This window comes from Muntiacus reevesi, chromosome 3 (assembly GCF_963930625.1).
Source record: "Muntiacus reevesi chromosome 3, mMunRee1.1, whole genome shotgun sequence".
Lineage (NCBI taxonomy): Eukaryota > Metazoa > Chordata > Mammalia > Artiodactyla > Cervidae > Muntiacus > Muntiacus reevesi.
In genome coordinates, this window is record NC_089251.1 from 260,437,606 (window position 1) to 260,465,095 (window position 27,490).

The 27,490-nt window shown below is 35.8% G+C and overlaps 1 protein-coding gene across 3 annotated transcripts in view; it reads right to left on the reverse strand.

Moving 5' to 3' along the window:
- Positions 1–27,490, reverse strand: part of TFPI (tissue factor pathway inhibitor) — a 77,241-nt gene that overhangs the window by 40,915 nt on the left and 8,836 nt on the right. The window contains exons 2-3 of one of the 3 annotated variants that reach the window (XM_065931907.1): positions 13,964–14,076; positions 2,359–2,481 (exon numbers count right to left, since the gene is read on the reverse strand). In XM_065931907.1, coding sequence (XP_065787979.1) covers positions 2,359–2,479 — 121 coding nt within the window. In that variant the 5' untranslated portion in view covers positions 2,480–2,481; positions 13,964–14,076. Of the gene's footprint in view, positions 1–2,358; positions 2,482–13,963; positions 14,077–17,374; positions 17,407–27,490 lie in introns of all 3 variants that reach the window. The other 2 variants (XM_065931905.1, XM_065931904.1) reach the window with 2 other exon arrangements.

A 27,490-nucleotide genomic window follows, 5' to 3' on the forward strand; every position in this document is an offset into this window, starting at 1 on the left:
ATACAACCGGAAAACACATACAATGTAACAGGGCAATGTAACAGGAATTTAATCTGATGTATTGAAATAAACAGAGTTATGGTTCATGTTTAATCATTTTCATAATTAATTTCTTGTATTTTATTTTTCACAGTCTGAGGATTACAATTTCACTCTTCCTTCCCCCTATCCTGGGATATTGAAGGGGAGGCTCAGGATAATGTTTGGGAATGTGTCAAATCCTTGGTTGTTAAAATCCTTCTCCTCCTGGAATTTGTTTGGAAACCTAGAACTTTAAGGTAACTTACTGCCTGGGAGTCTACATGCTACTTCTCACTAAAAGACTGGTTTCTCTGGAAAGATAGAACACAGACATGCACTCTGCCTTCTCTGTGCTAGGAAATGTGCCAGATGCTTTTATGCAATTTATATAACAACCATCTGAATGTAGTTATTTACATCATTTATTTATAGATTAGGACACTGGGAGTCAGAGAGTTTATATCAACTCATCTAATTTTGCAAAGCTGCCATGTGACAAACCACAAATGCATATTTAGGCCCATCTGATTCTAAATGTTATGAAATATACTTGCTTTTCTCTAAATGTTCCCTGATCATTTTGTCTCTCCTAGTCCAAAGGAATGTTTTTTAAGAAAGTTTTCACCACAATTTTTTTGGTCATTTTTGTTTTATCAAGAAGTTTCTCTATTTCATCCTCTCTGCTGGTTGACTTAATTTTAAATGTCTACTATTGACTTATGACAGAAGCCATAAAATCTCGTAATGTTTTTCAATAAAATACTAGTACATTATTTCACTGAATTTCTATAAAATGATGGCATGACCATGCCATAATGTAATAGATGATATCTCCAAAATGGAATTGAGACAGACACTGTGCTTAATCACTCAGCTGTGTCTGACTCTTTGGGACCCCATGGACTCTAGCCCAGCAGGCTCCTCTGTCCCTGGGGATTCTCCAGGCAAGAATACTGGGGTGGGTTGCCATGCGCTCCTCCAGGGGATCTTCCCAGCCCAGGGATTGAACCCAGGTCTCCCACATTGCAGACAGATTCTTTACCATCTGAGCCACCAGGGAAGCCCAAGAATACTGGAGTGGGTAGCCTATCCCTTCTCCAGGGGATCTTCCTGACCCAGGAATCAAACCAGGGTCTCCTGCATTACAGGTGGATTCTTTACCAGCTGAGCTACCAGGGAAGCCCTGAGACAGACAAAGGATCTTGCTGACACAAGATTAATTGAAAAAAGAAACAAACAAAAAACCTGCATAAGTCTGTGCAGCCAGTCAGCTAGGTGGTCTTCACATCTGACTTTACAATCAAGATTTTTCCTTATCCAGCTGGATTTGGTCTGTATTTACCCAGAGATTTTAAACTTGGGTTTAATCATTGATGGGTTAATTCTGTTTTCTTGGCTGACTGTGGCAGTAGCAACAACTTCAGGAACCTCCTGATTAACTGGCATGCACTTTCTCAACCTAATTGAGAGAACTTCTTAGACTAGGTGAATACTGGGAACACGTGGACTCTTTCTCCTCCCACTTCCTAAAATGGGATTGCCTGCTTTTCTCTTATTGGGGATTTACTTTAATCTCCACGTTCCTTCTCTACCTACCTCCAGAATATTAAAATTTTAGCCATCCCTTTTTTGAGAAATGAGCAGAATGAAGGATTAGATCTCATCTCATAGTGACGACATTCCTAGTTTGATAAGACACAAAATGGTTTTTAACTTTATCCAATAACATTCCATCTTTAGGAAATTTTCCCAACAATATATTTTTTTTCTAGTGGCATATAACAATAAGCCTTTACTATTCACATATGGATAGGATACGACTGAGTGTAAGTTACACGTGGATGCTGTATTTCACTGAGGGTGCACCAGCTCCTGCATTGCTCAAGAGTCAACTGTATTTTATTTTTAAGCACAGAACTTTATGGCAGTAGAACTATCTTCTGTTATCCCCATCTCCTGGTATCCAGCTTGACTGTATTATCACATTGGACTCATATGAGAAGTTCTTGTTTGAGGAATATAAAGGTGAGAAGAGAGAAAAACTGAAACCTTCAATGTCTGCCATTTCCTTTTCCGTCTCACACTTTTCCCAGTCAAAAGGTGACATCGAGGTTCATAGAGAGCTATATCTATATCATTTTTTTTACTTGCAATTTTCCAGAGATACTTCAGGTTTTCATATACAGTCTGAGAAATGAGAGATCTTCTTCCCTAAAGTGACTTTTTTTGTACTAAGGTTTTGGACAAATATCATTTCAGTAACACTTCTTTTTCTTCAAGATGAAGAAAAATATATTCATTTTTGGATTAAAAGGATGAATGCTTCTAGCACTTTACCTGTAATGTTTGTATATTCTTCACCTTCCTCAGGAACATCATTGAGAAGGGCAGAGGCATAGCTAAGCAGCAGACATACAGAAACCCCCAAAATCTGTTCTTTCTTCATTATGTTAATCATCTCTGAAATATAAAACATAGATATACCTAATAAATAGAGAGTTGATGTGGATTTATATACAATTTAGTAGGAATCGTAAGCATACCTTTGACATTTATGACATTCTATGACATTTAATGTGTATTCTCATACATCTCTTCACAAATTCCATAAGTCATATTTAAAACATGTGTATTAGCATTCAGTATTGTAGATACACATACATTCAGTGCATATAGCTAATAATATTCAAATACACAGGTGATATTTCAGTCTTGAAAATACACACTTAAATAGCAATAATTGAGACATGGGTGATGCTAACCAACATGACTAAGTATGTATTAAGATCCATTTTTCATATGCAATTCTATTTGCCACATCTTTCATAACTATTCTTTTCTGAGTCAGAACTAATTTTATTTAAATTTTTCTATCATTTCATGAATACAACTTTCAATTTCTGATTCCTCTTTCCCTTTACTACCATATTCAAAAAAGAAACACATTTCCAAATGTTGATCTTTGTTTCCTTTAAAATATATTTCTGTTTTTACACAATTTCCTAACCAGATTTTCTATATGAGATTGCAGACAGAACTGTTGAAAAAAGAAATGTCTTAACATTATAGCCAGTTGTTTGCCCCAATTTTTCTCCATCAACTTAGGGAGTTATTTCATGCAAAAGAGTTTCACAGAAAAGTGACTTTAAGTGATAAATCAACACATTTACAGTCTATAGGAAACAGATTTCAGAAGAGTGAGACTTCCTGTTTCAAAATTATTTAAAGATCCATAGCAAAAAATAATGGAAAAGCACATTTAAAGGCTATTTTTCCTTTATATTCAAAAGTGGAAGGAAATGTGTAATGTTCACGCAGCATGGGCAGAGAAAAAGAAGAGAATGCATGCACATTCTCAGGCACTGATGCCATCAGAATCAGGAAGGAAAGAGCAATGCTATCAGGACATGTTCACAAATGCAGGAACTGATATTCCATCAAAAACAATTTAGAGAGTATTTTGTTTATATCTACAGTGGATCACAGCTATGATATACATCTTTAAAGTGTAGCCTTAAATAACAAATAAAGTGATAAATGACAATTTGTATTAAACTTCATTAAAATCACTAGTGAAATGAATGGATAACCTATTTTCTCATGACACTGCAAATATTAACACATTTTAAAATTATATTTGGTAGCAGTGCTATATACCTTCTAAATCATATCATAAAGTACTTGAATCCAGAAATGAATATATATATATATATATATTTAAATGTATGCACAAATATACATATGCAACATTGGCCTTTCACCAATATGTATTTGAACTATGTGGGTTCACTTATACATGGATTTTTTTCAATAGTAAATGCTATAGTACTACCTGATCTATGGAAATTTTTGGACTTGGAACACTGATATACAAAAAACATGAGCATGAAGGGATCTGCATAAGGAGGGCCTAGTCAAAACAGTATGATTACTTTTCTTCATGGATTAGATTCACAAAGCTTGAGCACAGAAATGATAGGGAAGTATCCCACTACTGAACCAATATGCTTGAGGTCAAAAGCTGCAGGATATTAGCACATATTTGGTGGACTACAAAAGGGTCAGGAAATATGAATACGTCAAAACATTGTAAATATTAATGTAAATATATGAGTTTAAGGGTGGAGTGGATAGGTGTATCTTCCAGGAGAAGTGGGTTATTGCTTCCAGAAAAAAAGGGAGTTGAACAGAAAAAACTATAAGCATGCTATCTAAGAAGCCGTAGCTAATTAATGACTGATACAGATCTTGAATTCAAGTGAGCAAACTGCTAGTTCAGTGCTCTTTCTTCTCCATAATATTGCTTCTGAAAAGTGACCAAAAGCATTAAATAATACAATTTCTAAAAGCAACGTAGAAGACTGACTTGGGTGCACCACTGAAAAGAAATAGTACAACATGTTATAACATTCATAAAATTGTAACTTGTGGTGATCAGAGAGAACTGATTTAATTATGTTATTGTAATTTACTTATTTTTTAAATTTCAAAATGCATTACACTGCAAAGTGACAAGATAAATAACAAACCCAAACTGAAGCTGTGAACTGATTGACCTACTTGTTATACATCCTTGCACCTTTCTGCACTCTACAGTCTTAATAGCTGACCCCATTAAAAATATGTATTACCCAATCTAGTATCATATACAAAAATTGATTCAAGAGAATTCAACCATCTAAATGTGAAACGTAAAACATTAAATGTTAGGAGAAGAAACACAGGAGAATATATTTATGATGAAGTTGGCAAGCATTTTTGAATCAGGATATAGACAGCACCAATTAAACACAATAAAATACTGATAACTGTATTTCATTAAAATCAAGAAATTCTGTTCATCAAAGGAAATACCATTAAGATATTGAAAAGGTAGGTTGTGAGGAAGTATTTGAAATTCATATATCTTAAGATTATATAATAAAAATGTATAAAGAACTACAAATAAATATTTGATTAAAATGGATTAAAGATTTGTTAGGGAAATTAAAATGGAGGAAGTCTTATTCAGGCTTCAGAAGTGGGAGAGCAATAGCAGACCTCTGACCTGCTTCTGACCTGCCTGCACACCGCCTGCATTCCCAGCCTGCTGGCAAGCCAGCAAGTCAGGCAGCAGTTTAGATAAGAAATGAAGTGGGTCTTGGAATCTTTTAAGCCCCCAGGGCCTGGCCAGCTTCCCACTGTCCCCTCTACCCCCCAGGTCTAAGAAGTCTATTACTTATAAGGTGAAAGAAACAGCATTGTAAAAGTTAAAGTTAAACCGGAGCTGCATTTTTGTGTGCAAACCGATGACAGTATCAGGTTGTGCCCTGGGGTACAAACAATTGCAACCCCCCCAAACAGCAGTTTGAAGTCTTGCCAATGGGGTGGACGCACCGCCTGGGACCTTTTCCCAGTTGGGACTCCAGATTAGTGTTAACAAGGAATTTTCCAGCACTGGTCAAGTCTGGATATTGAACGGCGGAATTTGAGGATGTATGTGCTGTTACTTTTCTCTATTGTCTCTACATTTCCTCTTTTAATAATTGTATACTGAAATTAAGTTGGGCTTCCCAGGTGGCGTTAGTAGTAAAGAACCTGCAGCCAATGAAGGAGACATAAGAGATCCAAGTCTCATCCCTGGGTCAGGAAGATCCTCTGAAGAACGGCATGGCAACCCACTCCAGTATTCTTGACAGGAGAGTCCCATGGACAGAGGAGCCTGGCGGGCTACAGTCCATAGGGTTACAAAGAATCAGACGTGACTGAAGCAACTTAGCATGCGCACATACTGAAATTAAGGCAAATAATCTATTAAATATCAAAATTATTGTGTGTGATAAGTGGGTTCTTTTGTTAATGAACACATCAAACCTAAAATAAAAGTAAAACACCAGCAAAACAAGACGGTATAGGAACTTTTCAATAGATTATATACATAGAGCCAATAAGCATGGTATAAGATGCTCAACATTATTACTCATCAAAAAATACAGATTAGCACTATTGTGGGGGATACTACAACTAAAATGAATAAAAACTGACAAGTCAAAATGTTGGTTAGGATATGAGCTTTCAATTGTTGGTTGGATTATGCTATGGTCTGACTGTGTTTCCCCAAATCTTAATGTAAAATTCTAACTCTCATAGGTTTCAGTACTAGGAAGCATTTCAGAGGTAACTAGATCATGAAGGAAGGGATTAGTGTTTTTATAAAGAGATCTCACAGAGGTCCCTTGTACCTTTCATCATGTAAAGTCACAGCAAGAAGACATCAGCTGTGAACCAGGAATAGGATCTTCACTCTTAATAAATCCCATTTAATTTGTAATCTGACATCAGAAGTTGTTCAAGCAAGAGTATATTGCATATATGTGTTGAGTCAGTGACTAGTTGTATTTAATAATATGGTAGACACTAATGGATATTCAAAAAACTAGAGAAAGCCTTGACCCTTAAGGAATTTATGCTCAACCAATTGAATTCTATACACATGTAATGTTAAGTGCTAAGATAAATTGTGAGAATACCTTTGCATATACTAGGTACATAGTAGTGGACAATAAATATAATTATTTACCTTGAATAAAAATAGTATTTATATACTGGGGCAATAAACTAGAAATTCTAAGTTCAGCACTGCCAACAATCTAAGTAACCTTTGGAAATATATTTATGACTATGAACCTGATTCATAAAATGCAGGACTTGAAATAGATTGTCCTTAACTTCCATTTCAGTTCTAAAAATTTATGCATTTGAAGTAACACATTTTACTTACTTTGCAGAATAACTTATAGTTATTTTGCATAAATTACATTTTATAGTCTCTTTAATGATAATCTGTAGCATCTATTTTATCATTTTAGTCAAGGTATGTTCTTAGAATACCAGTTCAGCAAGATGTTATTAGTTGTTACATTAAAGAGTTTTCATAGGCTAATATATAATTATTTCTAAGTTTAACTTTTTATATAGGTTTCTCAATTATAAGACTTTTAACAAATACTTACTATGGTAATGTGCAATGGTGTCCTCTATGGGAGGACATAACTGCATTTCTAAACTTACATGTCAAGTGTCTATTTTCCATAAAATATTTTAAGAATATATCTTGAGAGATAATGTTGCAGAAAAGAAAAAGTCAGATTTTCTGAACCAGAAAAACATTAAAAAACATTATATGGCTTTTCTATTAACAAAATCCTCAAAAATGGAGAGATGTTAAGAGGCAAAATTATATTTGGAATTAACAGCTAGAATATTGCAAATCAGATTGAAATTATGAACAGAGGGTTATCAGTGGAATCAAAGATAAAGGGGCAGATATCTTGAACTACTATTGATAAAACTGAGTCATTGAATAGATGCAGAATGTGGACAGAGGATTCAAGTACCTCCTGAGTGAACTGTTGTGCTAGTCATATGACTTAGTAAATTAATGTAAGCATTGATCAGTGTGCATATTAGGGACAAATTTGGTCAGGACAGATTACATTTGGGATTGTTTTCTAAGTGGAACAATATTAAGGGCAGTTACAGACATGGAGCAGGAGCTGGGAAATGTTCTGCAGTATTCCCAACATCATCATGAGGTGAGATCATTTCAACAAGGAAAAAGGAGTCTAATAAGTCATTTCCAGCTCCTCTTTCAACTTTATCTCCTGTCAGTTTTTTTGTTGTTGTTGTTAATTCCTTGACTTTATGGATACTGCCTACTAATCCTTTGGCTACACTGAAGCTGTTGACTCTTGAGAAAACCATACTCATTCTAGTTTTAGTACTTTAAATTTGTTATTTCTTGTCATGGGAATACTCTTCTACAAGATTCCAGAATGAAAGACTCTGTCCTTTTAGTCAGGACTTCTGTCAGATATCAGACTTTTAGTCCTTTTGTCAGATATCCTCTCTCCAAAAGATCTTCTTTGAGTACCATATCTTAAAAGTAACAACTAACAGTGCCTCTGTTACTGTCCAAATAACCTAAGTGTTGTTTTTTTGTTTTTTTTTAAAGATTCTTTATCTCTTCATTATTGAATTGTAGGAGTTCTTTATATATTATGGTCATAAGTTCTTTGTCAGCTCTGTAATATAAGCAGAATTGTGTCCTCTCCACATTCATATGTTGTTATCTTAACCCGTAGTGCCTCAGAATGTGCTGTATTTTGGAGATATAAGGCCTTTGAAGAGATAATTAAAGATAAATGAGGTCCTTGGAGTGGGTTCTAATTCAAAGTGACTGGTGTCTTTACAAAAAAATTAGGACACAGACACACACAGAAAGACTGACTACAAATAAACCAAGGAGAGAGGCCTTAGAAGAAATCAATGCAAGTGACACCTTGACCTCAAAGCCAAATTCAGACTTAAATTGAAGAAAGTAGGGAAAACCACTAGAACACTCAGGTATGACCTAAATCAAATTCCTTACAATTATACAGTGGGAGTGACAAATAGATTCAAGAGATTAGATCTGATAGACAGAGTGCCTGAAAATCTATGGACGGAGGTTCATGACGTTGTACAGGAGGCAGTGATCAAGACCATTCCCAAGAAAAAGAAGTGCAAAAAGGCAAATGGTTGTCTGGGGAGGCCTTACAAATTGGTCTGAAAAGAAGAGAAGTAAAAGGCAAAGGAGAAAAAGAAAGATATATCCATCTGAAGGCAAAGTTCCAAAGAATAGCAAGAAGAGATAAGAAAGCCTTCTTCAGCGATCAATGCAAAGAAATAGAGGAAAACAATAGAAGGGAAAGACTAGAGATATCTTCACAAGATGGGCTCAATAAAGGACAGAAACTGTGTGTTCCTAACAGAAATATTAAGAAAATTAAGAAATATTAAGAAGAGGTGGCAAGAATACACAGAAGAATTGTACAAAAAATATCTTCACAACCCAGATAATCACAATGGTGTGTTCACTCACCTAGAGCCAGACATCCTGGAATGGGAAGTCAAGTGGGCCTTAGGAAGCATCACTACAAACAAAGCTAGTGGAGGTTATGGAATTCCAGTTGAGGTATTTCAAATCCTAAAGATGATGCCGCTAAAGTGTTGCACTCAATATACCAGCAAATTTGGAAAACTCGGCCTTGGCCACAGGACTGGAAAAGGTCAGTTTTCATTCCAATCACAAAGTAAGGCAATGCCAAAGAATGCTCAAACTACCACAAAGTTGCACTCATCTCACATACTAGCAAAGTAATGCTCAAACTTTTACAAGCCAGGCTTCAACAGTATGTGAACTATGAACTTCCAGATGTTCAAGCTGGACTTAGAAAAGGTAGAGGAACCAGAGATCAAATTGCCAACAACTGCTGGATCATCAAAAATGTAAGAGAATTCCAGAAAAACATCTATTTCTGCTTTATTGCTTGTGCCAAAGCCTTTGACTGTATGATCACAACAAACTGTGAAAAATTCTGAAAGAGATAAGAATACCAGACCACCTAACCTGCTTCCTGAGAAATCTGTATGCAGGCCAGGAAGCAACAGTTCGAAATGGACATGGATCAACAGACTTGTTCCAAATAGGAAAAGTAGTACGTCAAGGCCGTATATTGTCACCCTGCTTATTAACTTATATGCAGAGTACATCAGGAGAAACCCTGGGCTGGATGAAGCACAAGCTGGAATCAAGATTGCCAGGAGAATTACCAATAACCTCATATATGCAGATGACACCACCCAAAGGGCAGAAAGTGAAGAAGAACTAAAGAGCCTCTTGATGAAACTGAAAGAGGAGAGTGGAAATATTGTCTTAAAACTCAGCATTCAGAAAACTAAGATCATGGCATCTGGTCTCATCACTTCATGGCAAACAGATGCAGAAACAATGGAAACAGTGACAGACTGTTTTGGGGGGCTCCAAAACTCCAAAATCGCTACTGATGGTGACTGCAGCCATGAAATTTAAAGATACTTGCTCCTTGGAAGAAAAGATGACCAATCTAGACAGCATATTAAAAAGAAGAGATGTTACTTTGCCAACAAAGGCAAAGTAGACAAGGCTATGGTTTTTCCGGTAGTCATGTATGGATGTGAGAGTTGGACTGTGAAGAAAGCTGAGCACCAAAGAATTGATGCTTTTGAACTGTGGTGTTGGAGGAAGGAGACTCTTGAAAGTCCCTTGGACTGCAAGGAGATCCAACCAATCCATCCTAGAGGATATCAGTCCCAAATATTCATTGGAAGGACTGATGCTGAAGCTATAAGTCCAGTACTTTGACCACCTGATGCGAAGAGCTGACTCATTTGAAAAGACCCTGATGCTGGGAAAGATTGAGGGTGGGAGGAGAAGGGGACAACAGAGGATGAGATGGTTGGATGGCATCACCAACTCAATGGACATTAGTTGAGTAAACTTTGGGAGCTGGTGATGGACAGGGAGGCCTGGCATGCTGTAGTCCATGGGGTTGCAAAGAGTCAGACACGACCAAACGACTGAACTGGCTGATAGTAGTTGAAAAGTTAGACACAATCTTAATCTAAAGTGAATGATTTTGTAAGAATTCAAGTCTTTTGGAGCTAGAAATACGTTGGTGATTTAGCTTTGGTGACTGGCAGAGCACAACCCAAAGGAAATGGTAATGGGTAAGGGATGAGAACTTGCGGCAGGAGTCAAAATGCAAAAAGCTCACAAAGAATGGAAGAACATAGCAAGCTGGAAGGGCTGCATTAACTTTTCACTACATCATTTTGGGAAAAGTATATAACAGCATAGAGGCAGTTATTATTCTATTCTATCACTTTTGGGTACAGTCTTGTTATTTTCTCATCTTATAAATTTATCTGGAAAAATCATGTGTTTATATATATTATCATCATGCTTCTTATATAATTTAAGCTTTTTGGTTAGAGTTTCTTTATCACGCATCATTGAACTTCTCCTTTTAAAGAATTTTGCTCTTAAAATTAAGCTCAGGGAGCACTTGGCCATGTCTGAAAGTAACTTCATTTTGACTCCTTATTTATTTGCAGTGTACCAATGAAAAGACAGGGAGAGAAAACATGACAACCAGGAAAAGATAAAAAAGTATAACTTGAAAAGTAATTCTAATTTTCTACTCAACAGCAGCTAATGTCATTATCTTCTTGGTGTTTAGTGCTTCTGTCCACTCAGTTTGGCTGATCCCTGGGGGGTTGCCCACTAAAACCTAGAGCCTGTTTTTATCTCTAACCTTTGGGTTTTCTCAAGTGTTTCTCATTTTGGGTGAATTTGCAGAACCCTAATACCAAGGATAGTGAATGAAGAAAGGAAACATAGGCATAAGTCTATAGTAAGGGGAGGAAGAAAAAAGTCCTGTTGAGATTCTAACAGTTTTCTACTTCTTTTCTTATGTTTTGAATTTATTTTTTATAAGTAGTATTTTCAACGGAAAATTCCAAACTATTCATAACAATTAGAGTCTGTAAATGATTTTTGTTAAATATATTTCTCACTAGACTTCCAGCTTTTGTTGTTCCTGATAGTTACTGAACTTGCATAATCTCAGTGAGAGTTTTGAGAGCCATATTTTTCTCAGGGAAAAAGTATTTTCTAAATAAATACATTGTGAAAATGCAAATGTTTGGACAGTTTCCCAAGAGAGATCTAAGGCTGTGTAACTGCTCATTTGCCAGATACCAAATTTTAACAAGTCAGTACGGAGCCTTCTTTATCTCATTAACTACCCACCCCTCAAATTCCACATGCCTGAGGCATTGAGTCATCACTATAAAGGGGTATTTTGGCGTCAGGATTATTTTTTTATGACCCACAATTAAAATTAAGATCAAATTTCCTGAGGCTCTGACAGTGTGATATATTCACTACATTCAAGAGTGATAATAGAAGTACAATGCTATGTAATTACAAAGCATTTGCATCTTGTAATGATTTATTATTTTTTCAAGTGATTTCTTATTTATTAGGTTACTGTACCTTGACAACAATGCTGCGCAGCCAATGGGGCAGGTTTATTGAATTATGTTAGATATACCATGATTTGTTTACCAACCTCATATGCCTAGATGGTGAGTAAGTGACCGAGGCAGGACAGGGTCCCAAAGCACCCTTTAAATAAACAAGATTTGTGGAATAAGGATTTAATACAATGTAGGAAACTAAAAATGTATTAATTGCTTAGTCTATGTTTATTTCTTTTTAAAATATACCTTTATAGTGACTTGAAGAATGATTAGACAAAATCGCCATGGAAACTACAGGATAAAAATTGATCTCTCAAAAACAAAACAAAACAAAACAACTGATTTATCTTGTTTGCTAATCCCACAAGTACAGTTAATTAATGAATGCAAGTTTTTACTGTGATCACTATTGTAACTTTTGATTCAGTATATTGCCTAAATGTTTTCTATTCCTAGTTTTAATGCTACACTTCATTAGTGCTTATTCTTATTATTATGTAAATATTTCTGCATCACTCTATCCATATATATGGGTGGGGGCTTTTGGTCCAAGCTTTAGCAAACCATACAGAAGGGAATAGGTGATAAACCTTAGGTAAACTAGGGGCTTGCCTCTCATACCTGGGAAAAGGACACAGTTTCACCCATCGGTCAAAACCTGAATGAATAGATTAGAACAAGCCTACACAAAGGATCATCTAAAAGAGGTACTTGGAAAATCTGCTAAGTATCATATTTTCTCTTTTTTCCCAAACTTTAGAAGAAAGAGAAACCACATATACATTCATTTTAAAAAAATCTCGGCTAAAGATCAGAGTTGAAAAGAGGAAATTCCTGTTTTATTGAAGTCTTGTTTCAAACATGTAATTGTAGTCAGCTCTTGAGTTATTTGGGATTAATTTTCACAATGTAGATTATGTCTTTGTTTAGAATTTCTTTCTAGATGCCTGCTTTTAAGCTACATTTTTCCCCAGGGGGTGGATTTTGTCACTTTAAATCATAGTACAAAAAGCAGTTTCCAATGAGCCTTAGTTATTATTTCTTTCTCATTTATATGTCACGTTCCCTCTAGGAGACTGTTGTTAATTTATCCTCATTTGATAGAGAAAATAAATGGTGGTTCAAAATGATAAAGTAACTTTTTTAAGAAAACAGCTTGCAAGTGGTTGTGTAGATGTATTAATTCTAAAGCAAATCCCTTAGTTATCACTTTATACTGTCAGATTTAAAAAAAAGACGGTTTGGTAAAAGAAAATTTAAATATTAGTAAAGGTTATATTTGTACATCCCTCTGTAGATTAGTGTACTTTGTTGTAATAAAAACAGTAAATAAAGATTTTAAAAAGACACTGCAGATTTGATTAAGGCAGCTACCATCTTACAATGGATTCATGCTCCAAACCATGTCGGTGGTTTTAAGTTTTTGGGAACTCTGAGCATGCAATATTATATTATTATTATCACAATATTATTACATGAAATTTATGATTATATGAGAGCTTGTTAAAAAAAAAAAAAAGAATAAAAGAGCCTCAGTGTTTAAGGTAGGCAACCATCAATGACCTAGTCCAGGTTTGAGGTCTGGCAAAAATGCCATGTGATAGTTGCTTAGTTGTGTGTGACACTTTGCAGCCCCATGGACTGGAGCCCACCAGGTTCCTCTGTCCATGCAATTCTCCAGAGCAGGGGATCTTTCCAACCTAGTGATCGAACCTGAGTTTCCTGCACTGTAGGCAGATTCTTTAGCACCTGAGCCATCAAGAAAGCCCCGGAAAATGCTGAATTGGACCTAATTCAAGGCAGTTTTTCTTTGCTATCACTTCAAACCAACCAAAAAGGCTCGAATGTATCTTTGTTAGGTAAGGATACAAGTGATTTTGTGGATAAAGCTCACAGCAGCTATCTTAGTCTACTAGGCCTACCATAAAAAATACCATACCTACTCAGTTGGCCAAAATATTCATTCATATTTTTCCATAACATTTTATGGTAAAACACAAACGAGCTTTTTAACCAACCCAATAGACCACTTCAACAACAGAAACAAATTTCTCACATTTCTGGAGGCTGGTAAGTCCAAGACCAAGGCATTGGTAGGATCAGGTTCTTGGGGAGAGCTCTCTCCTCAGCTTGCAGAAACTGCCTTCTATGTCCTTACGTGGTTTTCCTCTGTGTGTGTATGTAGAGAGAGAAATAGCTGTCTGTTTCTTCTTATATAGTCATCAATTCTATCAGATTAAGACACCACTCTCATGATCTCAATTTAAAATTAATTGTCTCATAAAATGGAGAAGGAAATGGCAACCCATCCAGAGTTCTTGCCTTGGAAATCCCATGGACAGAGTAGCTTGGTGAGCTACAGTCCATGGGGCCACAAGAGTCAGACATGACTTAGTGACTAGACTACCATCGCCACCATCCCCTAAGAGTCTTCTTTTCAAATATAATAATATTGGGTGTTATGGTTTCAACATATGAATTTGAGGTGGGAGGAACACGATTCAGTTCATATCAGGAGTCCTCCTAGTTTCTTAAGTATCTCTAAATTTGGTGAGCAAATCTGTTTCAGAAAAAAGGTAACTTCCCTTTTGCCATTAGACTGTGGGAAGAGATACAGCGGCCCTGGGAGTTTGGTTTTTAATGTATAAGCCAGTTCTTTCCTTTCTGCATAAGTACAGGCTACCATGTTCTATTTCTTGCTGTTTAAAAATGAAGACTGAGACAGTACTGGCTGTGACCTGCCACATTCCTACATAAGAAGGATGTTTAGTACCCAGTTCTCCCAAATTATGTGTTTTTGTTGGATTTTTGTTGTTGTTTACAAACAGGGGATATGTGTTTGTGGGAAACTGTTCTCTATAATTCCTTTTAGGAAGAAAGTATCAAAGTTCAGAAGGAAAGATTTGGCAGGTAAAAAGACCCTCACTGCCTTGCCTCATCCCCTCTCTGCTTCATTCCTCAACTGTAATCTCAAATCATATGTTCCTTGTAATTTGAAATTAGAGAATAATGTTCCCTCAGCAAGTCAGTTTTGTAGGTTAAGTATGAAATTACTAAGAGTGTTAAGATTGCATTTTTTCATAATTTTGCATAATACAGTTTATTAAATTACCCTAGGGGCCTGAAAACTAAGATGTAGCATTTCTGTAAATTTCAGGATAATGAGAAGCTATGATTACTATTACAGAAAAAGATGTAGAGACACTCCCAACCTCAGCAGAGAGGAAATTCTGTGGTGTATCCCTATCACAGGATTTCCTTACCTCTCCACCCCTGGAATGATGCTCTAACTCAATCTCATAAATCTATAGGTATGTTGATTTTGTATAAAATCTCTGCTCAAATGATATCTTCACAATCCTGCCTTGAACACTTGAGACAGGCCCATGATACATTCTATTCCCCCCCCCTTTTTTTTATGACTGCATTTTCCCCTATGTAACACATTATATATTTATTTGCTTACTATCTGTTTTCTCTGTCCTTAAATGTAGCATTATATCCATTTTTTCTGGTACCTAATAGGAGCTCAATAAATGTTTATGGAACAAATGAATGAATTAAGGATTCTGCAAAAATTAAAGTAAAAACTCACTGGAGAAATTTAAAACAAACACATAAACTAAAATTAATTGAAACTGTATGAGTGAAAGGGAACATAATGAACTTCAATTACAACTTAAACCTCTGTTCAAGATGACAGTAAGTATTCAGCTAATTATTTCTTCTTTTCTCCACCCTTAATTCTAAAAAAACTGCCCATATTCTCTACTCATATTGTCTGCTTTCCAAATTCCTAGTCAATGGATAATAAAGAAGTCACATTAGCATTTGATCACTGCTGACTTGCCATGGGGTAGATACCTACACAGAGTCAGATGATTTGCCAGTCTATAGAGAGAGGTGTGGTATAGACTTCCAGAAAAGGTCAAATAACAAGAGCTCATTAGAGGGGCTGAAGTGGTGATCTTAGTTGTTTGCATACCAGTCTCTGCCCTAGCTCAGGACTGTATGTTCTCCTAAGTATTCCATAGTCTATCGGGGAATTCCAGTTGTGCCCTTGAGGTCTTATTATATGTGTTGTTTACTTCATCTAAATGAATCTTTATTTATGACACATAACTAAAATGTGATATATTTTATCACTGTAATTGACAAAATTGTCAATGTCTTTTATATTTATTAATATTGAAAAATGTCAATAACTGTAAAGTAAATGTATTCACAGAATTTTTTTTATGTGTATTGGGTAATGATTTAGTTATAATTTTATGATACCAATTTAATTTTTCCATTCAAAAATATCTACTGCATAGTGTTAGACCTTCAAGGTTACAATAAGCTTATAAGTTCCAGGTACCTAGAAGTTTTATTTTTTTCCATCTTTCAATGAGAAAAATATATAAAAATTTTGACAGTAAAACCATCCAGAAATGGTCTATTTAATTTGTGTTTAATACAATCTAGAAAAAAATATACAATTTGGTTTTCATCTAAGTGATAAATCTGTATAAATCTATAGTAGGTAATTTATGGTGGTTAGTAGAGGCTGTGAGATGGGGAAATTGGGGAGATATTATTTAAGGGTGCAAACTTTCAGCCAGTAGATAAATAAGTCATGGAGATCTAATGCACAACATAGTGATTATAAATATCAAAGTTGCTAAGAGAAGAGATCTTGATTGTTCCCACCACAAAAGAGAAATGATAATCATGTGACATGATAAAGGTGTTAATCAATGCTATGGTGATAATCATATTGCAATATATAAATACATCAAATCAACACATCATGCACTTTAAATTTGTACAATGTCATATGTAAAGTATATCTCAATAAAAATTTAAAAGTAAGCATTCTACTTGGTGTTATTAAAATAGTAGGAATCTTAGGCAAAATTTTACTATGACTATGTATTACTAATTATAATATATTTAAATAAATATTTTCATCCAGAGCAGAAGCATTTTAAATATTCGTGAGACATTCATTGGAGCCACGAAATAAGATGCTCAACATGTAGCCATGGAGCTCATGGTAGATATCTCCATGGAGACATAAATGTGAGAAACAATATAGAAATAATTACTCCTGGAGTGCACACAATGGATGTGATTAATAGGCACTTATGTAGCATTTGATATGAAGCAGGTGTTTTTCTAAGAGCTTTTACAAACATTCATTCACATAATCCTTACAATGACTCAATGAGGTGAGTGTGAGGACTGGGAAGGAACATCCTACAAGTTAACTGTGGAGAACAAGGATGAGGGAAATAAGTCCGATAAGATTAAGGAATAGCCAGGGAAGCAAAAGGAAATGTGGGAAGCTGTAGTGACACAGATGCTAAGGAAGTGAGTACTTAAAATTGTCTCAAGTTGACAATGTCTAGAACACAGAGGGTTCAAGTACAAGAGTTAAAGAATAAAACATGCATGGGGTTTAGTAACATGATATTGTCTTTACCTCTGCAACACTGCAAAATAAGAGCTGGTGACCTGAGGAAGAAATTGAAACATAGGCTGTGAAAACAGCAATTAGAGACATAATTTTATAAATCTATGCTGAAAAGTGAGAGAGGGTGTTTGAAGGGAAACTTTTGTGGAAGACACAGTTTAATACATTTCTGCCACTAGAGAGGCAGAGACAAAAGCTAAAAAGAAAATTGTAAACAGACAATGAGATCCTGGACACAAGGGAAGAAAGTCTAACCCTGGCCTGAAGAAAAGAGGACCTTCTATTAAAATGAGATTTTCTTGGTGGGGAGAATATCAGGATACATTTTCATGTATGTGTGTGTGTACATATGTTTTGTGACAGAGTTGTTGAAGAGCAGACAGAAAGCTGAAGGTTTTCTTGCTGTGATTCAATTTTCTATGTGAAGAAGAAGTTGAGATTTTCTGTTCAAAATATCAAAAATGGTAGACTTTTTAAAAACGTGAGGGTTTGATGTTTTCTGTAGGTAAAATAAAATGGCATATTGAAAATCTTAAAGGACTATGAGCCGCAAGAATCCCAAAATATGAATTCATAGTAATTGGTGTCTTCAAAATTCAGTGCCACTTCCTTCTAGATTCAGAAATTAGGCTTTTGAAGGAGTCAGAGTTGGATTTTATCAATTGGACAGAGGAAAAGGACAAAAGCCAAACAGCAAAGTAACAAAAGTACAAAAAATGTAGAACTTTGAGGAGTGTTGTCAAGAGGAAGTATGTAAGTGGCTTGTTATTTAATCATCAACTAATAATTTTTCCTAAGTGTGATACATTCTTTGTTAAAAACTATACATGATACTTTAAGGTAGTACTATCACACTTGGGAATTTAAAAATAAGAAAATGACTAAATGCACAATCAAGTTTTTTTAGAATAGGAAATAATATTATATTTTTAAACATTGTAGATATGCAACATTATGACAATTATCAGAGATAACAGCACATCCAGCTACCAGATGAAATACTACACAAAGTTAAGCTAGTAACGATAATGACTAGAAGATGAAGTAGGGATTAACGATGGTTAATATGAATTTTAAATGCTGTATACAAAAAAAATTGGTGTTTAAACAGAAAAATATGCTTCAATAAGGGAAATTAGGTTAGTGAGACTATGGATTTATTTTTGTCTTTTTTTCCCCCCAATGTTGTAACATGTTTCAGTCATCTAATTTACTTATGCAACAACTGTTCTCTGCCACTTTTCCTTGATAGCAGGTAAGATGTATATATTCATAAGTCCAGTTCTCAGGGAAGGATAGCCTATGCCCACCTAAGAACTAAATTTATAAATAATCAACTCTTCATTAACCCACACAGGCTTCCCACGTGGCACTAATGTTAAAAAATCCATCTGCCATTGCAGGAGATGCAAGAGATAGATTCAATCTATGGGTAGAGATGATTTCCTGGAGAAGGAACTGCAACCAATTCTAGTATTCTTGCCGGTGAAAACCCATGGACAGAAGAGCCTGGTGGGCTATAATCCATGCTGTCACAAAGAGTCGGACATGACTAAGTGACTGAGCATACATACACACACAACCCACATTAATCATGGTCATTCCATTTCCCTTATACTCATTGGTTTAGATATTTCTGTATGAAAAATCCCTGATCACTGAGATAAGAGAGGAAGCATGCTATCTTCCAGGCTGGGGAACTTTTGAAAAAGACCTTTTTTCTAAAAGGAGCCATATGGGACAGATGCATCGTGCCTATCCCTTGTTTTGTCTGTATATGATGCCTATGACTGGAGCAACCACCTTGTAGTGTAGAGGTGAATGATCCCAAGATAAAAATGATCTGCTGTTAATGATGGAAAAAAAATGATGGAAAGCACTTAGATCTGTTTTGAATTAACAAATCTTGAAGCATCCTCTGTCCTTTGTATAATGTGAACTAATAAATGGCCTAATTTTTAAGCTACCCATGCTATGAATTTTTCCTTCTGGCAGCCAAATGTAACCTGATAATCATTTTGCTGTTCCTGCTTTCACAAACTGACTATTTACCAATTTTTAATTTTTCAGTGTTTTTGATTGGAGGATGCTTGGAAGATGGGAAAATAACATCATTATTTCATTACTGTAATGCTCAGGTCAGAATCCCCTTTACTTAGCATTAAAATTGTTTTGTTATTAAAATAATGCTTGATGTTTCATATATAAGAGTCAGATTTTCAGATTATATCTTAAAAACATACCCAAACTAATGATAAAATATGGAAAACAATGAAACAAAATAGTCTGAACATGTTAAGTAAATTAATATTGGAAACAAATAAAATACAATCAAAACAACAAAAAAACAAGCTTCCCTAAATAATTGCAGACTATTGATGCTAATCATGTTTACTGAAAGATTGACCAATCCTTTAGGAAACATCCGTTGGATTTGACAGGAAGTTGTATTTCTGGAGAATTGCTCAATGTGAGATTCCTTAATGTTAGCTAATAGGCCAAATCATAACATTTATCTTTATTTCAGAGTGTAACAATTTCACTGATAAAAAAAGTCTGCTTCTCTCTCTTGGATAATGAAGTGTTTGTTAGGCATGATTTTATAAATCAGGGAAATTTCCTCTAGGAATGATATGTTAAAAGCTATTTATTGTGGAGGCCTAGTTTCTTGTCAATTATAACACTATGAGAACTAAAACTAAAAAAAAAAAAAAAAAAAGGGAAAAGAAATAGTAATGCCAGGAGAAAAATGTGAGTATCTTCATGCTAATGACCAAACAACATACAGCATATGTAAACTAAATTTATTTTTAAAAAATTTAAAAAGCTGAAATGAAAGACAAGGTCATAGAATTATATGTGGCTAGAGATAAAATAAAACACAAGGATACGTATCTGAAATATGTTTTTTCTTTTTTTTTTTTTAATGAGGAATCAGAATCCCAGAAACTAATTTCCACCCCTAAGCATTTCATTTGCATATTGGCAGAGCTTCAACTCAAACACAGGAATTCTGACCAGCCCCCCAAAAGGGCAAATGCAAGCCTAAGAAAGAGCCAAGTCAAGTATTAGTCCCTCAATCATGTCTGACTTTTTGCAACACTCTGGACTGTAGCCTGCCAGGATCCTCTGACCATGGAATTCTACAGGCAAGAAAACTGGAGTGGGTTGCCATTTCTTCTTCAGGGGATCTTCCCAATCCAGGGATTGAACCTGGGTCTCTTGTATTGCAAGTAGATTCTTTACCATCTGAGTCACCAGGGAAGCCCAGGTAAGACCCACTATTTTCACAAATATTTTCGTTTTTTCCCCTGAAGTGAATTTCAGATTATTTGCATTCTCTAGAAATTAGCAATTCATCAAATCATAGTAGGAGATTTTTAGTCTCTGTTCTGGACCAAAGTCCTGTAAGTAAAGGGGGAAAATAATCTCCCTCTAAATGGCAACAGGGAATATGAATTATTATTACTAGTCTAGAGAAAAGAGCGAGAGATCTGGATGTAGAAAAGGAAAATTGAGAAGAAATAAGAGAGAGCAAGAGAGTACAGAGATAAAGTTAAGAATGTGCCTGCTAAGTTGCCTCAGTTGTGTTAGACTCTTTGCAACCCTATGGACTATAACCCCCCAGGCTCCACTGTCCATGGAATTCTCCAGGCAAGAATACTGGAGTGGGTTCCAATGGCCTCCTCTAGGGGATCTTCCTGATCTAGGGATTGAGCCAGCATCTCTTACATTGGCAGGTGGGTTCTTTACCACCAGTGCCACCTGGGAAGCCTTAAAGTTAAGAATAGGGGAAATGTATACATGTAAAAATATTTATGAAATTTGTAAGTCAATTCCAAAAAGAGTAGTGAGTATTTTACTATAAAATATAAAGAATAAGGTAAAGTAAAATAAAAATACATAATAAAAGAAACAATGTCAAAGGTTTTCCATATATAGTTGCCCATATCTACTAAAACTCTTTAGGAACAAAGAGGGAAGTTACTCTGTCTAGATAAACTGTTAAATTTGCAAGATAAGGCTTCCCTGATGGTTCAGTGGTAGAGAATTCTCCTGCAAAAGCATGAGAGATGGGTTCTATCACTGGTCTGGGAAGATCCCACATGCCACAGAGCAATTGAGTCCCTGTGCCACAACTATTGCGCCTGCGCTCTAGAGTCCAAGCAGCACAGCTACCGAGCTCCTGTGCTGCAGCTACTGAAGCCTGTGAGCCTAGAGCCTGAACTCTGCAACAGAGAAGCCACCGCAATGAGAAGACCATGCGCCACACCAGAGTGACCCCTGCTCCCTGAAATGAGAGAAAAGCCCACACAGCAATGAAAACCCAGCAGCCAAAATATAAAAATTATAAAAAATGTTATAACACATTTTGTCAAGAGAAGGAGGTATTCATTTCTTTGAATGAATTCATTTTTTCTCATCACAGGGACTCTTAATTTAATCCAGCTTCAAAGTGAAAGTCGCTCAGCCATGTCTGACTCTTTACAACCCCGTGGACTATACAGTCCATGGAATTCTCTAGGCCAGAATACTGGATGGGTGGCCTTTCCCTTCTCCAGGGGATCTTCCTAACTCAGTGATCGAACACAGGTCTACCACATTGCAGAAGGATTCTTTACCAGCTGAGCCACCAGGGAAGCCCAAGAATATTGGAATGGGTAGCCTATCCCTTCTCCAGTGGATCTTCCTGACCCAGGAATCAAACTGGGGTCTCCTGCATTGCAGGGGATTATTTATCAACTGAGCTATCAGGGAATCCCCCTAATCCAGTTTACTTAACAGCAAAGAACTTCATAGTATGCTGTTTTCATTTCTTTCCTTTAAGTGGGAATATAAATAAATAGATGGATAAACAACATGGTATTATATGTCTAAACCAAACTGGAGATTTCTGAGAATTCAATTCTGCTCAACTACTAATACCAGTAACTCCAAATGAAAGGGGAAAAAAAAAATATATATATATATATATATATATATATATATAAAGAAATACAATGAATTTTGGTGTAAGAGAAGAAAGAAAAGTTGTGAATATAGTTACTATGTCTTTCTCTATTATCATTACTGTCCATAATAAGAAAGAACATTATACAGTAAGACCTTTGGCTACTTCTGTTTTTTCTCCCAGTTGTTTCTGCTTTTCTAGGCATTCATTATTCAGTAGGATAAGAAAATAGTATTTCACCAAAACCAGACAAAGATGCCACAAAAAAAAGAAAACTACAGGCCATTATCTCTGATGAGCATAGATGGAAAAATCCTCAACAAAATTCTAGCAAACAGAATCCAACAGCGTATTAAAAAGATCATATATCATGACCAAGAGGGCTTTATCACAGGGATGCAAGGGTTCTTCAATATTCACAAATCAATCAATGTGATACACCACATTAATAAATTGAAAAATAAAAACCATATGATTATCTCAATAGATGCAAAGAAAGCCTTTGACAAAATTAAACATCCATTTATAATAAAAATCCTCCAGAAAGCAGGCATGGAAGGAATATACCTAACATAATAAAAGCCATGTATGATAAACCCACAGCAAATATTATCCTCAATGGTGAAAAACTGAAAACATTTCCTCTAAAGTCAAGAATAGGACAAGGGTGCCCACTCTCACCACTACTATCAAACATAGTTTTGGAAGTTTTAGCCACAGCAATCAGAGAAGAAAAAGAAATAAAAGGAATCCAGATTGGAAAAGAAGAAATAAAACTCTGTTTGCAGATGATATGATCCTCTACATAGAAAACCCTAAAGACAACACCGGAAAATTACTAGAGCTAATCAATGTATACAGTAAAGTTACAGGTTATAAAATTAACACACAGAAACCCCTTGCATTCCTATACACTAACAATGAGAAAACAGAAAGTGAAATTAAGGAAAAAATTTTATTCACCACTGCAACAAAAGGAATAAAATACTTAGGAATAAATCTACCTAAAGAAACAAAAGACCTATACATAGAAAACTATAAAACACTGGTGAAAGAAATCAGAGGTGACACAAATAGATGGAGAAATATACCATGTTCATGGATTGGAAGAATCAATATAGTGAAAATGCTAGTGAAAATTGCTACCCAAAGCAATCTACAGATTCAATGCAATCCCTATCAAGCTACTGATGATATTTTTCACAGAACTAGAACAAATAGTTTCACAATTTGTATGGAAATACAAAACAAACAAACACTCAAATAGCCAAAGCTATCTTAGAAAGAAGACTGGAGCTGGAGGAATCAACCTGCCTAACTTCATACTATACTACAAAGCTACAGTCATCAAGACAGTATGGTCCTGGCCCAACGACAGAAATATAGATCAATGGAAATAAGTAAATTGAAATAAAAGGAAATAAAAAGCCCAGAGATAAATCCACGCATCTATGGACACCTTATCTTTGACAAAGGAGGCAACAATATACAATGGAAAAAAAGACAATCTCTTTAACAAGTGGTGCTGGGAAAACTGGTCAACCACTTGTAAAAGAATGAAACTAGAACACTTTCTAACACCATGCACAAAAATAAACTCAAAATGGATTAAAGATCTAACTGTAAGACCAGAAACTACAAAACTTCTAGTGGAAAGCATAGACAAAACATTCTCTGACATAAATCACAGCAGGATCCTCTATGACCCACCTTCCAGAGTCAAGGAAATAAAAGCAAAAATAAACAAATGGCACCACCTAATTAAACTTAAAAGCTTTTGCACAATGGAAGAAACTATAAGCAAGGTGAAAAGACAGGCTTCAGAATGGGAGAAAATAATAGGAAATGAAGCAACTGACAAAGAATTAATCTCAAAAATATACAAGCAGCTCATGCAGATCAATAACAGGAAAATAAACGACCCAATCAAAAAATGAACTAAAACAGAAAACTAAACAGACATTTCTCCAAAAAAGAAAGATGGCTAACAAACACATGAAAGATGCTCAACATCACTCATTATCAGAGAAATGCAAATCAAAACCACAATGAGGTACCATTACACACCAGTCAGAATGGTTGTTATCAAAAAGTCTACAAACAATAAAAGCTGGAAAGGGTGTGGAGAAAAGGGAACCCTCTTACACTATTGGTGGGAATGCAAGCTAGAACAGCCTCTATGGAGAACAGTGTGGAGATTTCTTAAAAAACTGGAAGTAGAAATGCCATATGACCCAGAAATCCCACTGCTGAGCATACACATGGAGCAAACCAGAATTGAAAGAGACACGTGTACCCCAATGTTCATTGCAGCACTGTTTGTAATAGCCAGGACATGGAAGAAACCTAAATATCCATCATCAGATAAATGGATAAGAAAGTGATGGTACATATACACAACAGAATATTACTCAGCTATTAAAAAACACACATATTTGAATCAGTTCTAATGAAGTGGATGAAACTGGAGCCTACTATACAGTGTGAAGTAAGTCAGAAAGAAAAACACCAATACAGTATATTAATGTGTATATATGAAATTTAGAAAGGTGGTAATGATGATCCTATATGTGAGACATCAAAAGAGATATGGATATAAAGAACAGCCTTTTGAAGTCTATGGGAGAAGGTGAGGGTGGGATGATTTGAGAGACTAGCACTGAAGCATATATATTACCATATGTGAAATAGATCACCAGTTCAAGTTTGATGCGTGAAACAGGATGCTCAGGGCTGGTTCACTGGGACAACCCTGAGGGATGGAATGGGGAGTGAGGGGGAAGGAGGGTCAGGATGGGGAACACACGTACACCCATGACTCATTCATGTCAATGTATGGCAAAAATTACTACAATGTTTTAAAGTAATTAGCCTCCAATTAAAATAAATAAGTTAATTTAAAATTAAAAAAAAGAAAATGGCATTTCAGGACCACTGTTTCTCTTATATGTCCATCAATCAATCAATCTCTTGATTACATAGTTGATCATAATTAGTCTATTAATTAATGCTGAGTATATTCATTAGAAGGATGGATGCTGAAGCTGAAACCCCAAACTTTGGCCACCTGATGTGAAGAACTGACTCATTGGAAAAGACCTTGATGCTGGGAAAGATTGAAGGCAGGGGGAGAAGGGGATGACAGAGGATGAGAGGGTTGGATGGCATCACCGACTCAATGGACATGGGTTTGGGTGGACTCCGGGAGTTGCTGATGGACAGGGAAGCCTGGCATACTGCAGTTCATGTGGTCGCAAAGAGTCAGACACTACTGAGCGACTGAACTGTAACATCTTAAGCAGGAGGTATATGTATTTTGGAAAGACATAGAAAGACAGTTGAGACCTTCCTAACAGGGTTTTAATTAAGACCTTGATTCATAGCTCATATAATTCAAGTTGATATTACCTTTTTTAAATTTTAAAGATGAATAGATAAAGTCAAGTCTGCTTCCTCATTTCCTCTTAAAGTCAGTTGCAATCCTAGATTTTCTCTGCTCAGACAAATATATTGGAAACTTCTCAACTATCTGCTTTTGATAGTATCAGCTGTATTACAAGAAAAGGAGAGCAACATGTTAGTCCATGTATGGGAATTTCCCACAAAATATTCTCATACTATCACTTCCTTGAGGGAAAGAGAAGCAAAATTTACACTTAATATACCTGAGGCTAGATATTTATAACATTTTAGTTTCAGATAAATGATCAGGCAACTTTGTGTCTGACTATGAAAGTGTTATCATTCCAAATATTAGCTAAAGTTTTATACTTAAGTACAATAAACATGTTGAACTAATAATGACCAATTCTCTCCCTCTTCAGTGAGTGCAATTGTGAGTGAAATAAAACTTAATGTGAAAAACCTGAGAATTTCTGTTTGTGCTCTAATGAAAAATAACTGAGCTTAGTTCAAGACTGGTATTGCAGCTCTTGGTGACCACACCTATGTATTAAGATGACATCTTGAGTTCAACTTTCTGAATCATCATTGTAAAGGAGTGGGGGGCTCCAGGCAGCTGAGTCACAGTTTTCCAGGAACCCTTAACACGTTGACCTTCAGCATTTCCATTCAGACTGAAATGTCAGACCTATGAAAGAATGAACTATGGACTCAAGAGAATGAAAGGAAACTGGTGCTACTTCATTTTTTACTTATAGCATCCTATAAAGAGTTCTTTTTTCTCTTGGTTCCTCAAATTGAATGTTCATTATTTTATATTTTTATAAAAATCAGCTAGTTTCTCTAAATTGCCATTCCATTTTCTCCTATCCAAATTCTACCAAAACGTAACCAGGAATCCGATTGTATGTTCTTGTTAGAAGGTTAGTTAATTTCACTGACTGTAATTTTCTTACAATGAAGACCAGAGTTTTAATTTTGTATTACACTGCCTTCAATCCTAATAATTAGGTTGATTTATAACAGACTAAAATTTATCACACTATACACTTTTTTTTTATCCTGCAAAAGATCTAATATATGAAAAGTATACAGTTAGGACTTTCTTGATAGTGTAGCGGGTAAGAATCCTTCTGCCAGTGCTGGGGACACAGGTTCAATCACAGCACAGGACACAGTGCTGGTCAGGAGAGATCCTATATGCTGCAGAGCAACTAAACTTGAGCATCATAGCTACTGAGCCTTTACTCTAGAGCTCACATGCCCGACAGTCAGCAAGTGGAAACTACTGAACCAGTGTGCTGCAACTACTAAAGCCTGGGCTCCACTAAAAGAAAAGCCACTGCAATGAGAAGCCCATGCACCACAACTAGAGAATAGCCCCCAGTCTCCTCAACGAGACAAAGTCTGCATGCAGCAATGAAGACCCAGTGCAGCCACAAACACAGCAGTGTACATGTCAAAGAAAACATTGAAAGAAGTATACAGTTAATGCTCAGCTTGAAAGATGCTAAAATTTGAAACTGCTTATTCAAGTGTAATTTTGAATTGTAATTGATGCTTTTGAACTGTGGTGTTGGAGAAGACTCTTGAGAGTCCCTTGGACTGCAGGGAGATCAAACCAGTCCTTCCTAAAGTAGATCAATCCTGAATCTTCATTGGAAGGACTGATGCTAAAGTTGAAACTTCAATACTTTGGCCACCTGATGCAAAGAACTGACTCCTTTGAAAAGACCCTGATCCTGGGAAAGACTGAAGGCAGGAGGAGAAGG